Source organism: Lichenostomus cassidix, chromosome 9 (genome assembly GCF_008360975.1).
Source record: "Lichenostomus cassidix isolate B80296 chromosome 9, HeHo_3.0, whole genome shotgun sequence".
Lineage (NCBI taxonomy): Eukaryota > Metazoa > Chordata > Aves > Passeriformes > Meliphagidae > Lichenostomus > Lichenostomus cassidix.
The window spans coordinates 15,556,877-15,576,217 of record NC_139490.1 but is presented as its reverse complement, the minus strand read 5'-3'; the positions used below and the strand labels follow the sequence as shown (position 1 = coordinate 15,576,217).

Here is a 19,341-nt window from a genome sequence, read left to right as displayed (position 1 = left end):
CAGTACCTTCTGAACATCTGGATGAAGTGACTAGGAAAGGGGAAAGCTGTTAAATATGAATATGGAGCAGCATCTGTTGGAGTGCTGATGGGGATTTTTTTTCTCCACCTGGCTAGTTTTCCAGATGGTTCAGGTGGGCAGAATTTCAGCAGCTGTTTTTGTTGTTTGGTCAGTTTAAAATGCTGATTTCTGAAATCAGATCCAGTCATGTAATAGATCCCCAGTTTGATGAAGCAATTGCTTCACCTGCTGGAAAGTTCTTACCAGAGCTGTCAGAATTTTTTTATTATTTTGAAGACTGATGGGCTCTGTCCTTGCCTGACTGCTGCTTGTCACAGCTGGCTTTGGAGAGATCCTTTTTCTTGAAAACAGCTGTTCTCCATTACAGATCCTCCCCATCTTGAATGTTTTTTTCTGTCTTGCTGAGACAGTTCTAATGCAAGTCAAGCCTTAGAACAGAAGTCCTCATCTGTGCAGCATTTGTCTATGTAAGGTCCTCTGAGTGGAGTTACAAGTTACTTAAGGATTGCTTGTAAGCCCTGGAAAGGCTGGGAGTCAGTCTGGGACGTCAGTCTGAAGTGGTCATGTGAAAGAACAGAAACAAATTCCCAGATGGCTGTGGTTATGCCCTGAATGTGGATGATGGTACAAGTTGGAGCATTGCTGAGGGCTGCTGGTGTGGCCCCACACACTGTGCTGGAGCGCTGGCACGGTCCCTGCAGGCTGGCCCTGTGTGCCCAGAGCAGGTGTGATGCAGAGCACATTCAGTCTGCTCAAGAGTGTGCTTTAAAGCTTTAGGGGGATCTTTTTCAAACAAGTGAGCTGTCTGGCTTAATGGATAGAAGGTTTGATTACTTTGGCTTAAATACAGACAAAAAAATGTCTGGACTATAGGAATTCTGGGGTTTGACTCTTTTGATACTACTTCTGTTTTCTTCTGGTGCTTATGACCCAGCCAAAGTAGAAGAGAAGGTTTTTGGTTAGGAGTTTACCCTGGAAGAATTCCTGGACCAGTTTTGCTTAAACTTCTTGCACATGATAATGTCATTCCGGGAATGCCTCATGCCAGTGCAGGTACTCTGGCAAAAGGGCTGCAGCCCACAGAGGAACAATGTCAGAGCACAGGAAGAGAGTGAGAATGAAGGTGCAGCACAGAGAAACCACTTTGTACCTGGAACAACTCTGGCCCCCAGAAGCTTCAGCCTGCCTGTGGCTCACTGAAGGGATTGACTGGCATGGTTTGCCAGGATGAAGGGCGAGCAAATATCCTCACTGGAAATCACTGGTTCTGCATTTCATCCCAAGGCAGTTCACACCAAATGGCTCCAATTCCAGTGACCTCCAAGTGCAGCCGGCATAATTTTCTATGTTGCTGTTAATATCCTGCCTGCTGTTGAGGATAAAATTCACTTCTTCACCAGGACTACACAAGATCCAAACTCAAATGCCATAGGAAGGGTAATAAGGACTTCAAGGACTAGCACAAGGCCACTGCTTTTAGGAGCGTTTTTACTCATAACAGTTTCAGCTATACCTTTTCACACATAATTTCATAAAGAGGTTCCCTATGAATAATTTACCAATTATTTTTCTGCTTAAAGTCACTGGACAAATGATTGCAGAGTTAAAGCATCTGCTGCTTTATACTTTGATCTGTTTTACTTGCTATGTAATATTAAGCAAGTTATCTGCAATTTCATTTTGAATTAGTACAGTATTTCTGACAAATGCCTTATGGAGTTAGCCGAGCATGGAACAGGAATTTGTACACTTATGAAATATTTGACCTATCAGTAGTAGCTTAAAAATACATTTCCTATATGTGTTCTTACAGACTGTAGTAAAATGGAACTGGCACAGGTGCAAAAACTCTGCATCAAAATAATACAGAAATATGACTGGTTTGTGTGATGTCTTTAAAGCAAGCAAAAGAGCAACATGGTAAAATGCTGTGAAATGGCCTATTGAAATTATTGGTGAGGTTTTTTGCTGATGTTTTTAAGATTTTTCTGTGCATTTGTTCAAGTTAGGTGAACACAGATGCAATTCCAAAACCCCATTTCATTCCCTTGTCTTCAGCTTATCTTAATGACCAGGTTTGCAGTAACACAGTATATAAAGTTTTGTTTGTTGTTTACCTCAGTGCAGTTTATACCAAAAGCCCCATTTTGCCTTCCCAAGAAGCCACAGCCCCTCTCCAGAATTTGTCCCCTGAAAAGAGGCTGCAAATGAGTGATGGAGGAGCTGATGAGCACAGTCAGGTAATGCTCAACTGAGATCTCAGTGTGTAATCACCTAAATCCACTGAGGAAATGGATCCATCACCTGAGCCATTGGGTGTTTGTTCCTGTGACTGCGAACAGCAGCTGCAGCTCCCAGCCCCTGTGGCTTTAGCTGAGGCCTTTTTGGAAACAGATTGCACACCCTGGAGAACAGGTGACCCAAGCACTGGTGCTCCTCTCCACCTGCTGCTTTCTTCCCTCTGGATGCTCCTGAGCCAAACTGGAGCTGCTCTCCCCTGCTGGTGGGATGCTGCCTGAATCAGGAGGGGATGGAATTCCTGCATCCAGTTCAACGGCAGTGATTGGCCTCTCCTCAGGGGTCAGATCTGACAGTGCTGACAGTAGGATCAGCCAGCAGTGAACCGAGGTGTGCCCTGTCCCAGCAGGCTCTAGGACCTGAGGGAAATGTTCCCTGGGACAGGTGGCAATGGGGCAATACCCAGGAGGGCTCCTGGCCCTTGCCCAGGTGAAAGGGCAGAGGAGTCAGTTGACCACCATGTAAGCACAGCACATCAGAGAGGTTTGGCTGGTTGTGTCAGGAGGAAGTTGCACAGTCAGATGTATTTACACTCGAATGGACTTATCCTCTGACTGTTTTATTTTCCTCTGGCTGAGACTGGAATGTCTGTCTTTCCTGCTCTTTGAGTTTGTGTATCCAGCTTTTAAATTGGCTGATCAGCCTGTTGTACTCGTGATGGCTTCAGAGGGAGGTTGCTTTGAATTAGGACCCTTGGATGAGGATCACAGTTTCCTTGAAAATCATTTTGCTGGGGGCACCTCAGTGAACTCAAATTGAAATGAAAAGTGCTGGAAAAAGCATTTGATTTCATTCTAGTAAAATGTAGCTTATTTAAGTGGTAAAAGAAGCATTTGTGGCCTTTCTGCACATGACGGATTCTCCATTTGCATTCTGTGTTTTCAGATGTGTCTCTATGATATGGAACCATTGAATAATTCTGCTTTTACAGCTGAATGAAGGAGGTACAAATGTGTTTTCACTTTTGAAAAAGGTGATTAGTGCTTTAGGACATGAACATTTTTACAATCAGTGCTTTTAAAATGGATCTCCACAGCCATTACTCCATAAGGATCTTAATGGTGATGGTTCTTTTTTTGGTGGTGTATTTACAAACAAACAAGCAAAAATGAACACAATTTATTGTCCTAACACTTCTTATATTCCTCTCTCAGATAAGTTCACCCATTTTATCACCATGTCACGCTTTCTTTTCAATTAATATTAGAAATTGCTTTGTTTCTTCAGGAACTTGGATTAGAGCTTAATAATTTGATGTAACTGCTCTTAGAAATTAATTGTAAATACAAATACAGGTTTTTAAGGATTTGTTATCTCACCTAATTTTATTTTCTTACATAATCTGCTGTTAAATGGATTTGCAGCTTTTTGTTGCTTATGAAAGCCCAATTAACAGTTCTTTCACAGTTTGGTTCAGTGCTGCAGTGGTAAAAGACTTTGATCTTTGTTGTTTATTATGAGATTATTTTTCAACAATTACATTTTTCCCTTCCCTCAGAAACAGCAAGTGCAAAGTTTCTTTAGCTTAGGAATTTCAGCTACAGGGCTTTGACATTTGTATATTTGCACATTTCTATCGATATGGATAAATATTTATAATATGCCATATAAATGCACATATTCTTTCTGCTGTAAATGCCATTTCTAACAGGAAATCCATTGTGCTGCACAACAGGTATAGTGTCCTTGGTCTTCCCAGCTGGACTCAATCCTCCAAGCTCACCTTGTTCCCTGTACATTATGGCAGTGGACTCCATTGTGACAGAGTTTTTCATCTTTTCTTAATTATTTAACACTAGATTTTACTGCCTGTGGATGTGTACACGAGTGGATGAGGTTTAACAGATCCCTCATCTTTCAGTCTTATACATCCATTCCAACAAAGAGAACAGTGCTGCACACTTTCAAATGTGTTCAAACATTAACTTCTGTTTAAACCTTTAGCACCTTGTTCATCCTCACACAAGCCTCCCTCTCTAGATGCCGGGTTTTGGTTTGTTTGTTAGCCATGCTTCAGGCATACCTGGCATCTACTGATTTTTTTCCTCTGCTCTTGTCCTTCTTTAAGAGTCCCTGACATGGGGGCTGATGCAAACTGCAGCTCAGGCATCACGGTGGTCAGCCAGAAACTGTATTCATTAGCAAAGAACTGACACGTTCCCCGCTGGCCCTGGCACTCGATGAATGGTGCAGATCTGAAGTCTTCCAGGCAGCTCCCAGGTGACATAAGGGACTGTCCACCACCCTGATCACCAGATCCAGTGTGCTGGAAAGAACAAAGAGAGAGCTTGATAACTGTGCATGAACAATAGGTAAATTATGTTCATATTTTTCTCTATTTGCTTTTAATTGTGCTGTTTTTGTAATCCTAAATTGGAGTAAGCTTCTTTTACTGGAGAAAATCTTAATTGGCTCTGTAATAAATTAATCTCAAAGTCTAGAGCCAGTTCACTTATTTTTCAGGTATTTATCAAATTGAAGGAAGGAGTAGTCTGGGTTGATTCTGAACGTTGTTGTTACCCAGACTGCTGTAAATGTAATTTGAGGGTGGCATTAAAAAGACCTGGAGCTCTCATTCGGAGAATTATATCTTTGTACATGCAAACCCCATTGTTTATTACAGACAAGCAGGCAAAACCTTTGTAATTTTAAGAAATGTGAATCTTAAGGCTTTGGGTACAGTGTATGTAGCTATAGCCATGTTCTGCAATTTGGAACTAACCCTTGTCTTGCTTCTTGTGAATTTTCCTCTTTAATGTTTGCTAGACATTGGACAATTTCTTTTTCAGAGCTAAAAATCTTCTAATCTTTAGAATACAAAAGTTGCATGCCAGAAACGTGTCTATATAACCATGCACCCCCTTTCTCACCATCAAAAAAGAGTATCCTATCCACAGGCTCCTCCAGTTGAGTGGGCAGGGAGGAATTGACTGGTCCTGGCTGTGAAGTGCCACTGCCTGTGCTGGGGCCTCACACACAGCACATCTGCTGATGTAGGGCTGGATTTCCTCCTCGGACAGAGGCATCATCGGCAGGGGAGCAGCACTGGACAACCAGTAGGACTTGTCATTTCGGCTGGCATAGTAACACACTTGGTTGATGTTGCAGTAAGCAAATGGCATGGTATTAAACACAGGCAGGCAGGATCCTGCCAGACCTGAAAATAACAACAAGTGATGCAAATTACTCCACCTTCTAGGTAAGTTGGAAAATAGCATTCTGGCATATGTTGCTGCAAAGCTATGTATCTCGGCAGGACTTAGGTAATCCACAGATGTTAAACCTCCCAAGCCCTCCACCAAAATGTCTACATGAAAAACAGAGACCTTTTACCAGTAAGTCTCTCCCTGTGACCAGTAATATTTAATTGTGTTGATCTGATATTTAAACATGATGTAGTTTGTCACCATGAGAAACAGTTATGTTAACAAATTTCTTAGCTGTGCCAACACTGAAAAATAAATTAGGCAAGAGGTGGTGGTTGGTTTAAAAGGAGATCAGCTATTTACAAACTCATTAGGAGCAGTGAGAAACCAAATGACAATGCTGATAAATAGAAAAAATTTTGTGCAGTATGACAAGCCGTTACTAGAAGTGCATTAAGCTAAAATCTCAGCAGCTGTCCTACTGCCTTCCAGAAAGGTTTCTCAGACTCCCAAAGTGAAAAATTAAAGGATTGAGGGATTTTGCAGAGCCAGTCCTGCAAAATTTGCCTCAGGCAGAGTGGGAACCAAGAAGTGACCAGTGCATCCTTCTGAGGTAAACTTCTTCCAGAACTGAATTTAGAACAGTTTCTTGATGGCCTATTTAGTTAGCAATAATCACTGCACAAAGTTCTGCCTTAAACTTAGTGTGTGAAGTGTTTTCTGTAATGCCCCCAAACCCAAACACCTTCATTAAAGATGTGACATTTCTTTACAGAAGCCAGTTATGTTAATCACTGATAATATTCCATTCCAGTACTAATGAAGGATCTGGTGCAGCCTGAGTAGGGAAAATGCCTGCAAAATCACACAGGAGACAAGGACTCTGTTCCCTTTGAATCATATTTTCACTGCTGTTATGAGGCATTCTGTTAGCAACTGGCTCTCCTGGGGAATGCCAAATACACAATAGTGAAAACATTCTAAAACATCACTGCTATTCTAAAAATAGCTCTTTTTATTGCTCTTTTAAACACTTCTTTTTTGTTCAGCTTATTAGGTCCTTGATCTTTCCTCCTTGGAGACTTCTCTGCCTCTTGTATAACAAGTCAACAAGAATTTAGGAAACTTTTTTGTGCAAATTGCCACCAATCAGTTCCTCAGTCTGCAAGTAAGGCAGCTTATTTAGACATCTAATTTTTGTCAGAATTGTAGAAGACTTACCCAAGGCACCAAAAGGAGCTGTCTCTGGGAGAAATTTGGCTTTGGCTTTTACAAAAAATATTAGTTTCTGACACTTAAAAGCACAGGATTCTGCTGCACACGATGCATAATTTACTTGTAAAGCTTAGTTATACTGCCCAACTGTACTTACCTAACTTAACCAGCTCTTTTTCCCAAGCTGTGTCTACAGTAAAAAATGAGTAGGTCCTCCAGGGAATTAGTTCAGAGTGGCCAAATGAGATTTCTGACCTAGGAAAATCTCTCCAGTAACTTCAAAGACAGCCTAAAATGAGCTGGGATAAGTGAAATAAACCGCTCATGTCTCCATTTCTACTTAGAGGTAGAAATACTTTTTCATTCAATTGCATGGCAGCAGAAAGCCATTTTAAATAGGTGACAATAGGGCAGCATAACCAAGTTCATTATCATTGGTGTAAATTAGCTTTGAGCCTGCAGAAAATGAGTAACTGATGGTTCTATAGCTTGCTCCATGTGACTTGTCTTTCATTGTATAGATAACACCGTATTACTCCTTAGCTGGAAAGCAATTATGTACAATACATACCAAGATCTTGATTATGGGCTTTCTCTTGTCCTTCCAGGTACAGCAAACTATAGCCAGTCCATAACTTTGGCATCCCCTGTGGGCAGAGTGGTTCTCTGTCTGACTGACTGTGAAGGACGAGCAAGAATCCACTTGCAGACCTAATATGGGGGCCTGGTTGTCCTGGGACACCAGTCTGGCCAGGTGGACCTTGGAGAAAGGTAAAAGCAATTGACTTGTATGACATACAGTAAAAGTTCACACCAGCTGTGTGTTAAGGGTTCAATAGGAAGTTCCTAGCTGAATATAACTCAACTGTCCAGGCTGTCATGGGCAATAAAGACACAAGTAGACTTCTGTTATCCTTTGTATGGGAGAGAAATGAACTAGATTGCCACTGAATGCTTAGAAGTTGGCTCTTTTATCATGCCTCTCTCTTGTGCCGTCTGGATTAAGAAATGAACTGAAGTGGGCAATGATTTCCCAGACTTACTCTGTAGGATGAACTGAACATCTGGACTGAATTTTAATCTTTCCAGGAACAGTCGATGCCCCTTCCCCGCATATGTATTAAGCCCTTAATTTATTAGAGAGGAGTCACAGTTAAAATACAATTTTAATTACAGCCAGACAGTTGCCCCGTTAGCAACTGCTCATGAGATGCATGCCTATTGATATATGCTGTCTGAGCCTGGGTGGTTAATTGCCTTTCTGCTTAATAATGGATGCTGAGATAAATTTTCTTCCAACAAGTCTTGTTACGACATCATTCACAAAAGTCACTGTCAGTGCTTGAACTGAGAGGGGGCAAGAGGTGTCATGGAATCTCAAGCTAGAGGTGGATGTATCCATGTGGGAATTGGGGGAGTAGAGAGAAAACTGAGTCTGTGCATCATCTCACACATCTCTCTCCCACAGTTGTGCTCCATTCTTACCTTGTGCCCCAGCATATCCTTGCTCTCCTCTGCTCCCTTGGTCTCCTGGTGGTCCAGGTGCCCCAGGTAACCCATCTTGACCTGGCAGGCCACATGATCCTTCTTCACCTTTTATGCCTAGATAAATACAAAGCATGTGCTTTTCCTTCACAGGGCTGCATTTAAGGCTCTACATTGTCCAAAGACAAAGGGCCAGTCAGCGAAATGGACACCAGGACAGGGAGTTGCAGGACTGCTTCTGCTGGGAATCCTTTTTACCACTTACTCATCCTGTGACCACAACAGTAGCTTAGAGGCATGACTTTAGGAATAGCAGCTCCTGATAAGGTTTTCCATCCTCTCCACAGAATGTGTGTGATTTAGAGATGAAATCCAAGCACTCCCTAACAAACATTATCATGCAGGCCTCCTGCAGAATTGCTATCAGGATCTGTACCATGGAATGAGCTGTAACTCCTGAGGCAAGCCAAGCTGCCAGCTTTTTGAACCTCATTTAGCAAAGTTTTAGAACATGTAGTGAACTCCCCTTGAAGGTTTCCCAAGCAGGAAATACCTAAAACCACATGAGGGATTCCACCATCTAAACTGAAGACACTCTGCAGACAGGCCATGCTGTATTTCTATGAAGGTGACCTCTCTTTTGGGATGATCACTACCAGCATCACCCTTATTTTCTTTTTATCTGTCAGAAGAATGTTTCAGTCTTTCATCACTTCCTTTTAAGACCTCTTTGGTCAGTTTGCTTTGGTGGTAACTTTTTCATGTTCTAACAGATAAAGACCACTATTGTTGCCACTTCTCTGACTTCAGTGTCCTTTTAGGACTTTGGTTAGCAGAGCTTTGGGATTCATTATTGCTAAATTTTAAAGTATGCATATTTTAAATATCCTCCAAATAGGTCTAAACTACGGGGGTGGTTTGAGGCATTGCTTTATAATTTGCTGGGGAAAAAGGCAAAATACCATTTGAAGAATTTTTTTCTCAATAGTGCCTGATGCTTTTGGCCTCTGTGGCCTAGAAGAAGGGAATGTAGTGCAGGCAGGCTCAAACAGCCTGGTTCAGCTACATTTATCCATCATCCTCAGCATTAACCAGCCCACTATGTGGTTCTGGAGACTGTTAATAAGTGTTTAAGGGGAAAGAGAGGGTAAAACAGAGAAGTAACACTGACACTCTGACCCTTTTCAACTTGTCTGAATGGCTGAAATGAACATCCAAGCTTCCAAAACATGAGCTTACCTTGGGGTCCAGGGTGGCCTATTGGCCCTGGTAATCCTGCAGAGCCATCCTCTCCTCTTTGCCCTGCTTCCCCAGGAGGCCCTGGGATTGTAGGGCATGAATCATCTACTTTTCCTGGTTCACCAGGGTCACCTGGAATGTGTAATGGCAAAGTGAATTGGAAGACTGGCTAATAGCTCCCATGCAAAAACTAAACATAAATGTTAGCTGATTTTGGTGTTCAAGGATGTACTTTAAGTATTTTAAAATCTTGAATTATTGAGTCCCATTCCTTTTAATTTTACTCTTAGTCTTTTAGTACAGTATTAACAGCATGACAAGCCAGTGTTAGCAAGTGTATGTTAGCTGGTATGTGATCTTTGCCCAGGTGGGCAAGAAGGCCAATGGCATCCTGGCCTGTACCAGCAATAGCGTGGTCAGCAGCACCAGGACAGTGACATTCATGCTCTACTCAGCACTGGTGAGGCTGCACCTTGAATCTTGTATTCAGTTTTGGGCCTCTCACTAAAAAAAAAAAAAATATTAAGGGGCTGGGGCGTGTCCAGGGAAAGGCAGTGGAGCTGGAGAAGGGTGTGGAGCACAAGTCTGGTGAGGAGCAACTGAGAGAGCTGGGGGTGTTTAGCCTGGAGAAGAGGAGGGTCAGGGAAGACCTTATTGTTCTATTACAGTTAATTGAAAGGAGCTTGTAGAGATTCTCTTCTTTCAAGTAACAAGAGGAAATGGCCTTAAGTTTCACCAGGGGAGACTTATGTTGGTTATTAGGAAATATGTCTTCATGGAAAGGGTTGTCAAGCCCTGGAACAGACTGTCCAGAGCAGTGGTGGAGTCATCTTCCCTGGAGGTGTTGAAAAGATGTGTAGATGTGGCATCTGGGGACGTGGCTTAGTGGTGCCCTTGGCAGTGCTGGGTTAATGGTGGGGTTTGATATCTTGAAGGTCTTTTCCAACTTAATTCAATGATTCTATGTTTCACATATTTGGTGTACAGCTTCAGCCTTAATGTGCCCAAAACTGATTTGATTTGAAGCCTAAAGTCTACCTACCCAACTTCAGTGCAAACACCTTAGCACATGTAAAATTTTGCAGTGTTTTGCCTATTGTGTTGCTGCAAAACCATCAATAGGCAGGCCAAAATAGCTAGCCCATAAGAGCCACTTGAAGCAATTATGATATTAAAAAAAAAAAAAAAATAGCCTCACTTTATATATTGAAAGTTACTGGCAGCTTTTGCCTGTTTGCATTTTGGATCAACATTTAGTCAGATGGAGAGGTCAATGTTTATAGTAATGCAGTTCTAGGATTCAAGCTTTTGCTAAGTTTCTGGTTAGAAAGCATCTTGTGTGAAAACCAGAAAAAACCGAAATAATAACTAGAAACAAATGTTTCAGAAGTCTAATTAACATCATAGCATGAGACATCTCAGCAGAGCAGTATCATGACATTGGTGCTATTTATGTGAAACATGTATTAGAACTATGCCCTTGTAGCAGTATCTACTATTCCTAGCCAAGGATACCTTCTAATAAGAGCTGAATGTATCTGTACATAAGGGAGCTCCCATGAAAAGAATAATAATCAAGAGTCATGAACTTACCTATGAAACCTGAAGGATTTGAAAAATGGAAAGCAGATTGTGGCCATTGCAGTGCAGGTGGAAGCAAGTTTCAGGCATGTAAATTAGAGTAAAGAATGGAATGAGAACTGAGATCGCTTACATGAGGTGACATTAGAACCAAATAAATAGTCCAGAAATTTTTACTCAAATGAGAAATCAGTTAAGTTGGCAACTGCAGGGGTCCTTTTTCTGAGATTGTTTAAATTATCTGCATGCAAGTAAACATTAGTATGATTATATATGAATGGAAAGATCACAGTTACCACTGACTGACAGTGAGCAACAGGTTCATAAGTACCTGTGGGACCTCTGGGACCAGGTCTTCCTGGAAAACCTTGATCTCCTGGTTGTCCTACAGCACCAGGTGGACCCTGTGGGCCATGGATCCCCATAGGACCTGGAAATAAAACCAAACATAGATAAAATGAAGTCTGGATGCTTGAGTAACAAAAAATGATTGGGAGTCCTCAACTCTGTTGTGTCACAGAAAGAAATGCACATTTCTTCTCTTCTTTCTTTGGTCTGAGTCTGAATTAAAATCTATGACTTTTTGAGAGATTGGAAGTGGTTGGCATAGGTGGAACTTCTCTACAGTGTATGAAAGAAGCAGAGTATGTAGATTTCTGTTTTCAAACTAAAGAATCTGTTGAAAGCTCCAAGGTATCAACATGGGGCAGATGAGAGACCCTGTTAGTTCAAACACATCTGTGTTTTTCCAGTTTCTCAAGACTCCCGAAGAAGGCTCATGGTTTGCTTATCTGCCAAACTCAAACATTTTACTGCCTTATCCTCAGATTGGCAGGGGTGTCTTCCAACAAGCTTTTGCAAGCAGGGCATGGGAATCTGTCTCTACTCTCACCTTCTACCCCAAGCCCATCTTATCTGTAGGTAACTGGGCAGAGCTATGGCATGTCCAACCTCCACCCTTCCTGCCCAGCTCTGTGTCCCGTGGCAATCCCTGGGCACACGACAGTCGCAGCCACTGGGCATAAATGCCCACAGAACTTCAAAGCATCTCTGATCATACCCTTTGGGCCTTCTCTTCCTTGGCTCCCTGGAGGGCCTCTGGCTCCCTGCTGTCCTCGTGGCCCAGGATTACCTGGTGCCCCTCGAATGCCGGTGTCACCTGGATCTCCTCGCACAAAGATAGTCTCTCCAGGAGGACCAGGATTCCCAGGATGACCTATGGTAAAAGGACTTTATTCTTAGTGTGTGCACAAAGAATAAGCATCTAAAAATAGCCATGTTCTGCTGGTGGGTATTTTTTAGTTTACTCTAGGTTTTTGTCTCTAGGACATAGGACAACCTTTGCATGTTTTTGGAAATACTAGGGTTAGCCTTTGTCCAAGGCTTTGTAAGGAAGACAATGATAGGACTAGTTCCCAAAGTTTTTTAACTTCTGTACAAGCAGAAGGTGGTAAGTTACAGGTACATTCATTGAAACACTGTTTCCCTGTATTTATATTTTATAAATTTATTACCATGTTGCTTAATCTGGCAATCTGTATTTTGTCCTTGCTCTGGTGCTCTACCTGGTGTTCACATCTCTGTGTATTCACTGAGGTAGTGATGGGTTTCTTTGTTCCCTATGAACTTCTATACATTGTTCATCAGACAGTAACCCTGTTATTCCTAGCAGACTCAGGGGTTCTTTACCTGATAAAAATTGGTATTTTTAGTTTTAATACCTCTGATGCCATCTAAACCAGGTAATCCCTGATCACCCGGAGGACCAGGGGAAGCACTATCAGGAGATCTTCCCATAGGTCCAGTGGGTCCAACAGGTCCTCTTCTACCTAAGGGATCACATTTATAAAAAAAAAGAAAAGAAAAAAAAAATCTGAGATTTTTTTAGATTTTTTGATTACAGACAGAAGGTAGTAAGGAAAAGAATGCTGACATGAGAAGTCATGCAGGTAATCTATGCTCCCACGTGTATACCAACATACCAGTCCCCAGGCTAATGAGGCCATCTTGTCAAAGTGAAAACATTTGTTGTCTTTTAAAATTTTTAATTTTCCCCATAAAAATCTATGTAGCCTAAAGAATACATCATCACATGTTGGCACATTGCCACATTTTCCTGAATTCCAACAATGGGAGAAATGATAACAATGTAAAGTGAGCAGAGATTATGAAATGATTCTGCCTGGGGCAGGATAAGTATTCACAGATTATTCCTAGCAAAAGGGCGTTATGCTGATTCCTAAAAACCTCAGTGAACAAGATGAATTTACTTGCCTTAAAAGCCTCAACTTTTCCTCATATTTAAGTAGAATTTCCTGTATGTCAGTTTGTGCCCATTGCCTCTTGTCTTGTCACTGGATATCACTGTGAAGGAATTGTCTCTGTGTCCTTCCCATCAGATACTTCCACATTAAAAAACTCCCACTGAGCCTTCTGTTCTGTAGCTAAAACAATTCCCCCTCCTTCAGCCTCTCCTCATTGGACAGATGATCCAATCTCTTCACTTTCTCAGTGGTGCTTCCTCAAACACTTGCTTTTTCCCATTTGTAAGCAACTCCTGTATCACCAAACTCTAAAATAACCATTGCAATCTTGTGATGCAGTTCTATCTTGCACTTAATCACAACAGTTAGTAGACTTACTGTAGTTCTGTGACTGCCAGATCCTCTGCACTGTTTTCCTTCAGGAATTTCTTCCCAAGTGGCAACCCTACCTAGCAGTTCCTGAGTCTATTCAAGTCCAGAATTTTATATTTTAATTCTTTCCTATAACATAAACCAGAAATTCTGGAGTCTCTGTGTCTCTACTCAGGAAACATCATCATGTTACAACAGAAATGTTTTTAGGGAGAGAATCTTCTAAGTAATGCTCATATTAACCAGAGTAAGAGCCTGTATGAGCCTAATTTCAACTCTGCAGAGCAGCACTTTGGAGGAAACCTTTTCTTACCTGGGAATCCTGGGAATCCCCTTTCTCCAGGGGCACCTGGAATAGAAATACCAGGCCATCCAGGTTCCCCTCTGTCTCCTTTTGGTCCAATTTCTCCCGAGTATCCTGGAGGCCCTGTTTCACTTTGACCTTTATAAGAAAACAATTATGTACAGAAAGCTTACAGCGAGTACAAATACAGATGTGCAGAACAGAAATACCAGTTGCAGATGTTCCTCCTTGCAAGGGTTGCTTAGTGCTGTTTTTCTGGTTCTCTCTTGGAAGCTGGATAGAGTTTTGTTGAATCTGGCCCTAATTCATCACTTTCAAAGAAAGTAATCTTTTTGCTTTAATGCTCTTCTTCAGGGATATTTTATATGGTGTCATTATTGTCTGTAACTTGAAATGTAAACTGATTGCATGGTCCTAAATTTAATTTTCTATCAGCATATATTTGTAATCTTTAGATAGATTATAAGAATTAGTTTTTTAATAATGCTTCAAAAGCACCTTTTGAAAGTTGCAAATACATCAGCATTAGTGAAATCCACGTTCCTCTTAAGTTTGTGGCATAACTCTCATGGGCCTTAAATGGAGCTGGGATTTCACAAGTCTCCTTTTAATTCATTAGTTTTTAAAAAAGGGAACTTGGCTCTCCTTTGAATCATCTGCACTAAACTTTAATTTTATAAACAGCCTTGAAATGTTCCAACAAAACTATGTGAGTAATGGAAGTTTGAAAGTTTTCCCCACAAATAACTGCAGGTGTGCCATTAGGCATACTTTAGATTCTGTTTGAAAGTTTAGTTTGAGCCTGAATAATATCTTCTGGGCAAGGAAAACATCAAAGTAACATGCACCACTCCTTGCACATTCAGTCATAAAGAAATTTTCTGTTCTACAGTTATTTCTCATCTTTACCTGGAGCTCCTGCAGAACCCTTTTGACCTTTTAGTCCATCCAAGCCATCCAGTCCAGGCAGTCCAGGGAGACCTGAGAGGAATTACAGGCATGACTGAGTACCCCAATAATCCTTTAGAGCACAAAGGCTTTGAACATAACAACTCTATAATTATAGAGACTGTGGTGGCACATGATAGTATATAGAGCAACTCTGTTAATAGTGATGTTCACTGGCCCTGGCTGCTTGTGGTAGTCAGACATCACTTTTGCTTTATAATCTGTGCTTTTTTGAAAATTGCTGAAACACAGTAAGTCAAACCATAGATGGCACATTTTTATCCATTTTTTAAAAAGTGGAACTAATCTGAGATTGTGTTTGTTGTTTGCAGTGGAGGGTAAAAATATCCCCATGTCATCAGCACTTTATAGTTCCTAAGTTGTACAGATAAACTATCAAATGTGAGAACAAACACTTCCTAAGTGCAGACAGCAGTCTGTCACCTGGTGATAGGAACACCTCTGGCAAAACTGATGGGTCATTTGGTAAGAGGTTTCAAAGAGGTTTCAGAGGGAGGAACAGACTTGGGTTACCTTTTGCTTCAGAGAGGGACACTGATCATCAAGAAGCTGAATGATACTGTCAGTGCCTCTTCCTGTCTCTGTTCCACTTCTGCTGCTCATCTGTGCCTCCTTTCCTTCCCCTCTCCCTGTCCTGCAGGATTCCCAGTCCACTTGCAGTGGGTTTTTCCCACAAGTCTGAATTATCTCTCCTGTGTGTCTATCTCCTTTCCTCTGTCTGGCTGCTTCCTGGCACAGAAGATGTAGGTTCTGTTTGGTCCCTGTGCTCCATCCCAGCATGTCCTGCAGCTCACCAATCTGCCATATATCCAGAGCAGGAATCTTGGGAGAATTTATTGCTCTGTTTAAGCACATATGCATGGATATATTTTTTAAAGTTTATAAACTGGTCAAATTTGAAAAGGACAAATTGCTGTAGGAACAGCAACACAAATGTCCTTCATCAACTGCTTCACCTGCCAAATTTAAATGTCCCTAGCTCAAAGATGGGTCATCTGAGAAAGAAAAAATAAAAAGCCACTAGAATTCTCTAACAGGCCCACCAAAAATTATAAGCATGTAGCTTTGTTCTCAAAAACTGTGTAATTATTTTAGTTAAAATTTAACAAAGGACGAATTGAGAAAGAAAATCCAGCATGTAGAAAATACCAGTCTGGAAAAATTTTAGGAAAAATTTTAAATCTAGAAAATTGTTTGAAAAACCTACAAAACATTGATAATATACTCTCTGTGTAATGTACTTTATAATATGGGATATTAGTAATCCAACCTGTAATATCTTCTGTGACCTTCATTAACTGTTCTTTAACTTTTCATTACATTCTAAGTTTCATCCCACTTTCTGTAGCCTTGTTGTGCTTTGGACATGTTCCCATTTTAAAATTTATGTAAGAGTTGCATTTGGGGAATTTAACAGTGGTATTTTAAAATTATTATGAACTCGTAACTAATTTTGGCCCCCAGGTCACCATTTAAAACTTTTTTGATCTTTGGCTCATTCAGGCAAGATTGATGGCTTGGTTTACTTGCTTTCCAGGGAATTTCTGACACATTTGCCAACAATCCATTATAATATCAGCACTTGTAATTCTAGATTTTTGGATTGCTGTAGTCCTATATTTCTAGGTACAGCTGAATTGGCTGACCTGAGCATGAACCACTGTTTCTGTATTGTACAGCCCAGTTCAGCTGCTACTCACACAAGTCATCCTGCTGATGGTCTGACTATTACTTGCTCCATCAAGGATTACTCACACAAGTAAGGCTTGCCAGACTAAGCCCTTAACTAGTAAAACTACTGTAATAAAGAAAATGGGATTATGCTTTGATAGATGCTGTTTAACTTTTTTTTTTATTCTAAAAGTTTTTAAAATCTGAAAGTTCAGGTACAAGACCTTTAATGTAACTGAGAACCAATGAGACTAACGAGGCCATGTACTTGGCTAGGAATTACCCATTTCATTTTAAATGCTGGTACTAGCACTTGTTGAAAACAGCACCAAGATCTATATATGCAATTGAATTGCAATACAAATAGCAGTCAGTTTTCATTACTGGGTATAGTTTCAAAGGTGTTAACCTTCTTTTCAACTATGCTGGCAATACATAGAATCCTCAGCTTAGCAGGCAACTCAGTCTCTAATGAATTGCCATTTGGGACTGAACTTTTACCTCTGCAGGATGTGTGTTAATTTTTTATGTTCCTGTGCAGGACTTGGAATAACTTCTGCACAATATAGTAAAGAAGTTTCTTACTACCTATGACAAGAAGGAAAGAGTCCATCAGCTCTGAAGAAATTTACAGCAGAAGAATGCTTTTTTTCTTTTTTGACCCTTTTCAGACATCCCTGCCACTGCACATCTCTGCCTTTGTTACAGCAAATATTGTTTGCAACACTGAAATGTTCTCTTGCACATTATGCACCAGCAGGGAATCTGTCATGACAGTTTAAATCAGCACTGCTTATTTACTGTAAGCAATCATAAATGGTTTCCATTTTTCATTTGAATTTTAAGTAGTTTATAAGAAACCTTCTCAATTTTTCCTTAAGCTGAATTTGAAAAAGTGGATCTATTGTCCTCTCTAACCATTTTTTATAGCCCCAAGGGTTACTTTACTGTGGTTTCTGTATATGGGTCACTATTCTTCCTGTTTGGGAACTGGTTATGAAGCACACTATAACAGACAGAGGATAACTTTATGAAGTATTAATAACTTACAATTTCAATTTTAAGCATGGTAAAAGTTAATAATATTCTCCAACAAAACAACTGTATAGATAAACTGATGTTCAACCTGACCACAAGAATCACCATGAGAAGTATAAATTAGGATTTGGAGAAAACCCTTTTATATTAAATCCACAAAAATCAGACAAGCAAGAACAAAACCAACGACAAAACCCAACTCAAGTTATCACCATTTGTTAAAACAAATTTGAAAGACAAAGCTGTCATAGCAGTCTGCTGGGTTTATAGAGTAACAGTGGCACTCCATGGTGAAAATGTAGAACACAGCATAACTGAAGTGAAACAACTGAATTACTGCAAACTCCTTTTTCATTCCTGAAGTTCTGCTATCAGTTACACCAGCTAAGCCAGACTCTCTTTCTGCCTTCCTCCTTCCTCATTTTAGATTGCAGCCAAATTTTACAAAGTAACATTTATGTTACTTTTCAAAGGTGATAGGAACTGGCTTAAGTCTTCCCACAGTTTAAGAGACCAAAGAGTCCAAATCACAGTCACAGTTAGGCCTTTTCCATTTTCATTACTAAAAGGGTTTTTATGTCTGATACTGTCACATTACCACTAGAATGCCACTGTATATACTGTTTACCTTTTCTGCCTAGAGATCCAGGTAACCCTTGCAATCCTGGAGGTCCCAAAATTCCAGGTTTCCCTTCTTCTCCAGGTTCACCTGGCAATCCCTGAGGACCTGTAGCTCCTGAGAATGAAAAAATGTATCTGTGAATATACAAATCTATTAAACTTGATTTTTCCCCATGTTATGCTGCACACTGTGTTAACAGCAGTACCTGAAAGTGTTTGGGGATGTAGGAAGAATTGATGGATCTTGCTCTCTGACACTGTGCAGACAATTGCTGCTGTCTATAGGCACAGAAATAACTTTCAATACTCCCCTTCATATGATCTCTGATTTCTCCAGCCTCCTCCACAGAGATGCCCCTCAACTGCCTTTTCCTGTTCCTTATCTCTTTTGAGCTATTACATGGCACTGTTTTTTAAACTTTGGCATTACCTGGTAATCCAGGTGGTCCTGGATGTCCAGGGTCACCCTTGGCTCCTGGTCTTCCAGGTTGCCCTTGGATACCTGGTAAACCCTTCTCCCCTGGAAATCCACAGAGTCCTTAAACAAAAAAAAAGTGATCACTACAGAACAGCTCAAAATGCACAAGGAGCAGAGCTCCCCCTGCTAACAAAACTTAGAGAAAATAAATTTTTTAGTCCAATTTTTCCTTCAAGCAGACAGAGGTACCTGGTAATCCTGGATCTCCTGGAGGACCTTTCCGACCAGGTGTACCAAGCAGAGGAGTTGGGTCACCTCTCTCTCCTGTTTAAGTACAATGACTTCCATTTTAGACAAGCATCCTTTCCATCCATAAAACCAAAGCTGGGCAGTTTTGTGAGATCAGAAAATTCACTAATAGATATAAACAGCTATTGAAGGGGCTGAGAACACAAAATGAAAATTGGTTTGGCGCATGCAAATTATGACAGTTCACTTTGATTGTATTTTCTCTTACTTGATTTGACGAATTTTCCATATCCGTAAGAATGGATTTGTATGAGGTTTGATGGATTTTTGAAATTCTATGAAATTTGATAGGAATTTCTCTTCTAAATTAGTAATACCTACTTTTAAAGGAATAAGATGTTAAAGAATATACCGAAATGCAACTTCTGCTTTCAGGTAAGTGACACTTGT

The 19,341-nt window shown here is 40.7% G+C and overlaps 1 protein-coding gene across 2 annotated transcripts in view; it reads right to left on the bottom strand.

The window, feature by feature from the left end:
- Positions 1-1,619: 1,619 nt before the first annotated feature.
- Positions 1,620-19,341, bottom strand: part of COL4A4 (collagen type IV alpha 4 chain) — a 64,068-nt gene continuing 46,346 nt past the window's right edge. For both annotated transcript variants that reach the window (XM_085069609.1, XM_085069607.1), the window contains exons 35-47: positions 18,892-18,966; positions 18,655-18,762; positions 18,232-18,339; positions 14,835-14,906; positions 13,935-14,063; positions 12,707-12,814; positions 12,046-12,201; positions 11,317-11,415; positions 9,405-9,536; positions 8,166-8,282; positions 7,252-7,440; positions 5,190-5,476; positions 1,620-4,585 (exon numbers count right to left, since the gene is read on the bottom strand). In XM_085069609.1, the coding sequence (XP_084925735.1) occupies positions 4,322-4,585; positions 5,190-5,476; positions 7,252-7,440; positions 8,166-8,282; positions 9,405-9,536; positions 11,317-11,415; positions 12,046-12,201; positions 12,707-12,814; positions 13,935-14,063; positions 14,835-14,906; positions 18,232-18,339; positions 18,655-18,762; positions 18,892-18,966 (1,844 nt within the window). In that variant the 3' untranslated portion in view covers positions 1,620-4,321. The remainder of the gene's footprint in view (positions 4,586-5,189; positions 5,477-7,251; positions 7,441-8,165; positions 8,283-9,404; positions 9,537-11,316; positions 11,416-12,045; positions 12,202-12,706; positions 12,815-13,934; positions 14,064-14,834; positions 14,907-18,231; positions 18,340-18,654; positions 18,763-18,891; positions 18,967-19,341) is intronic.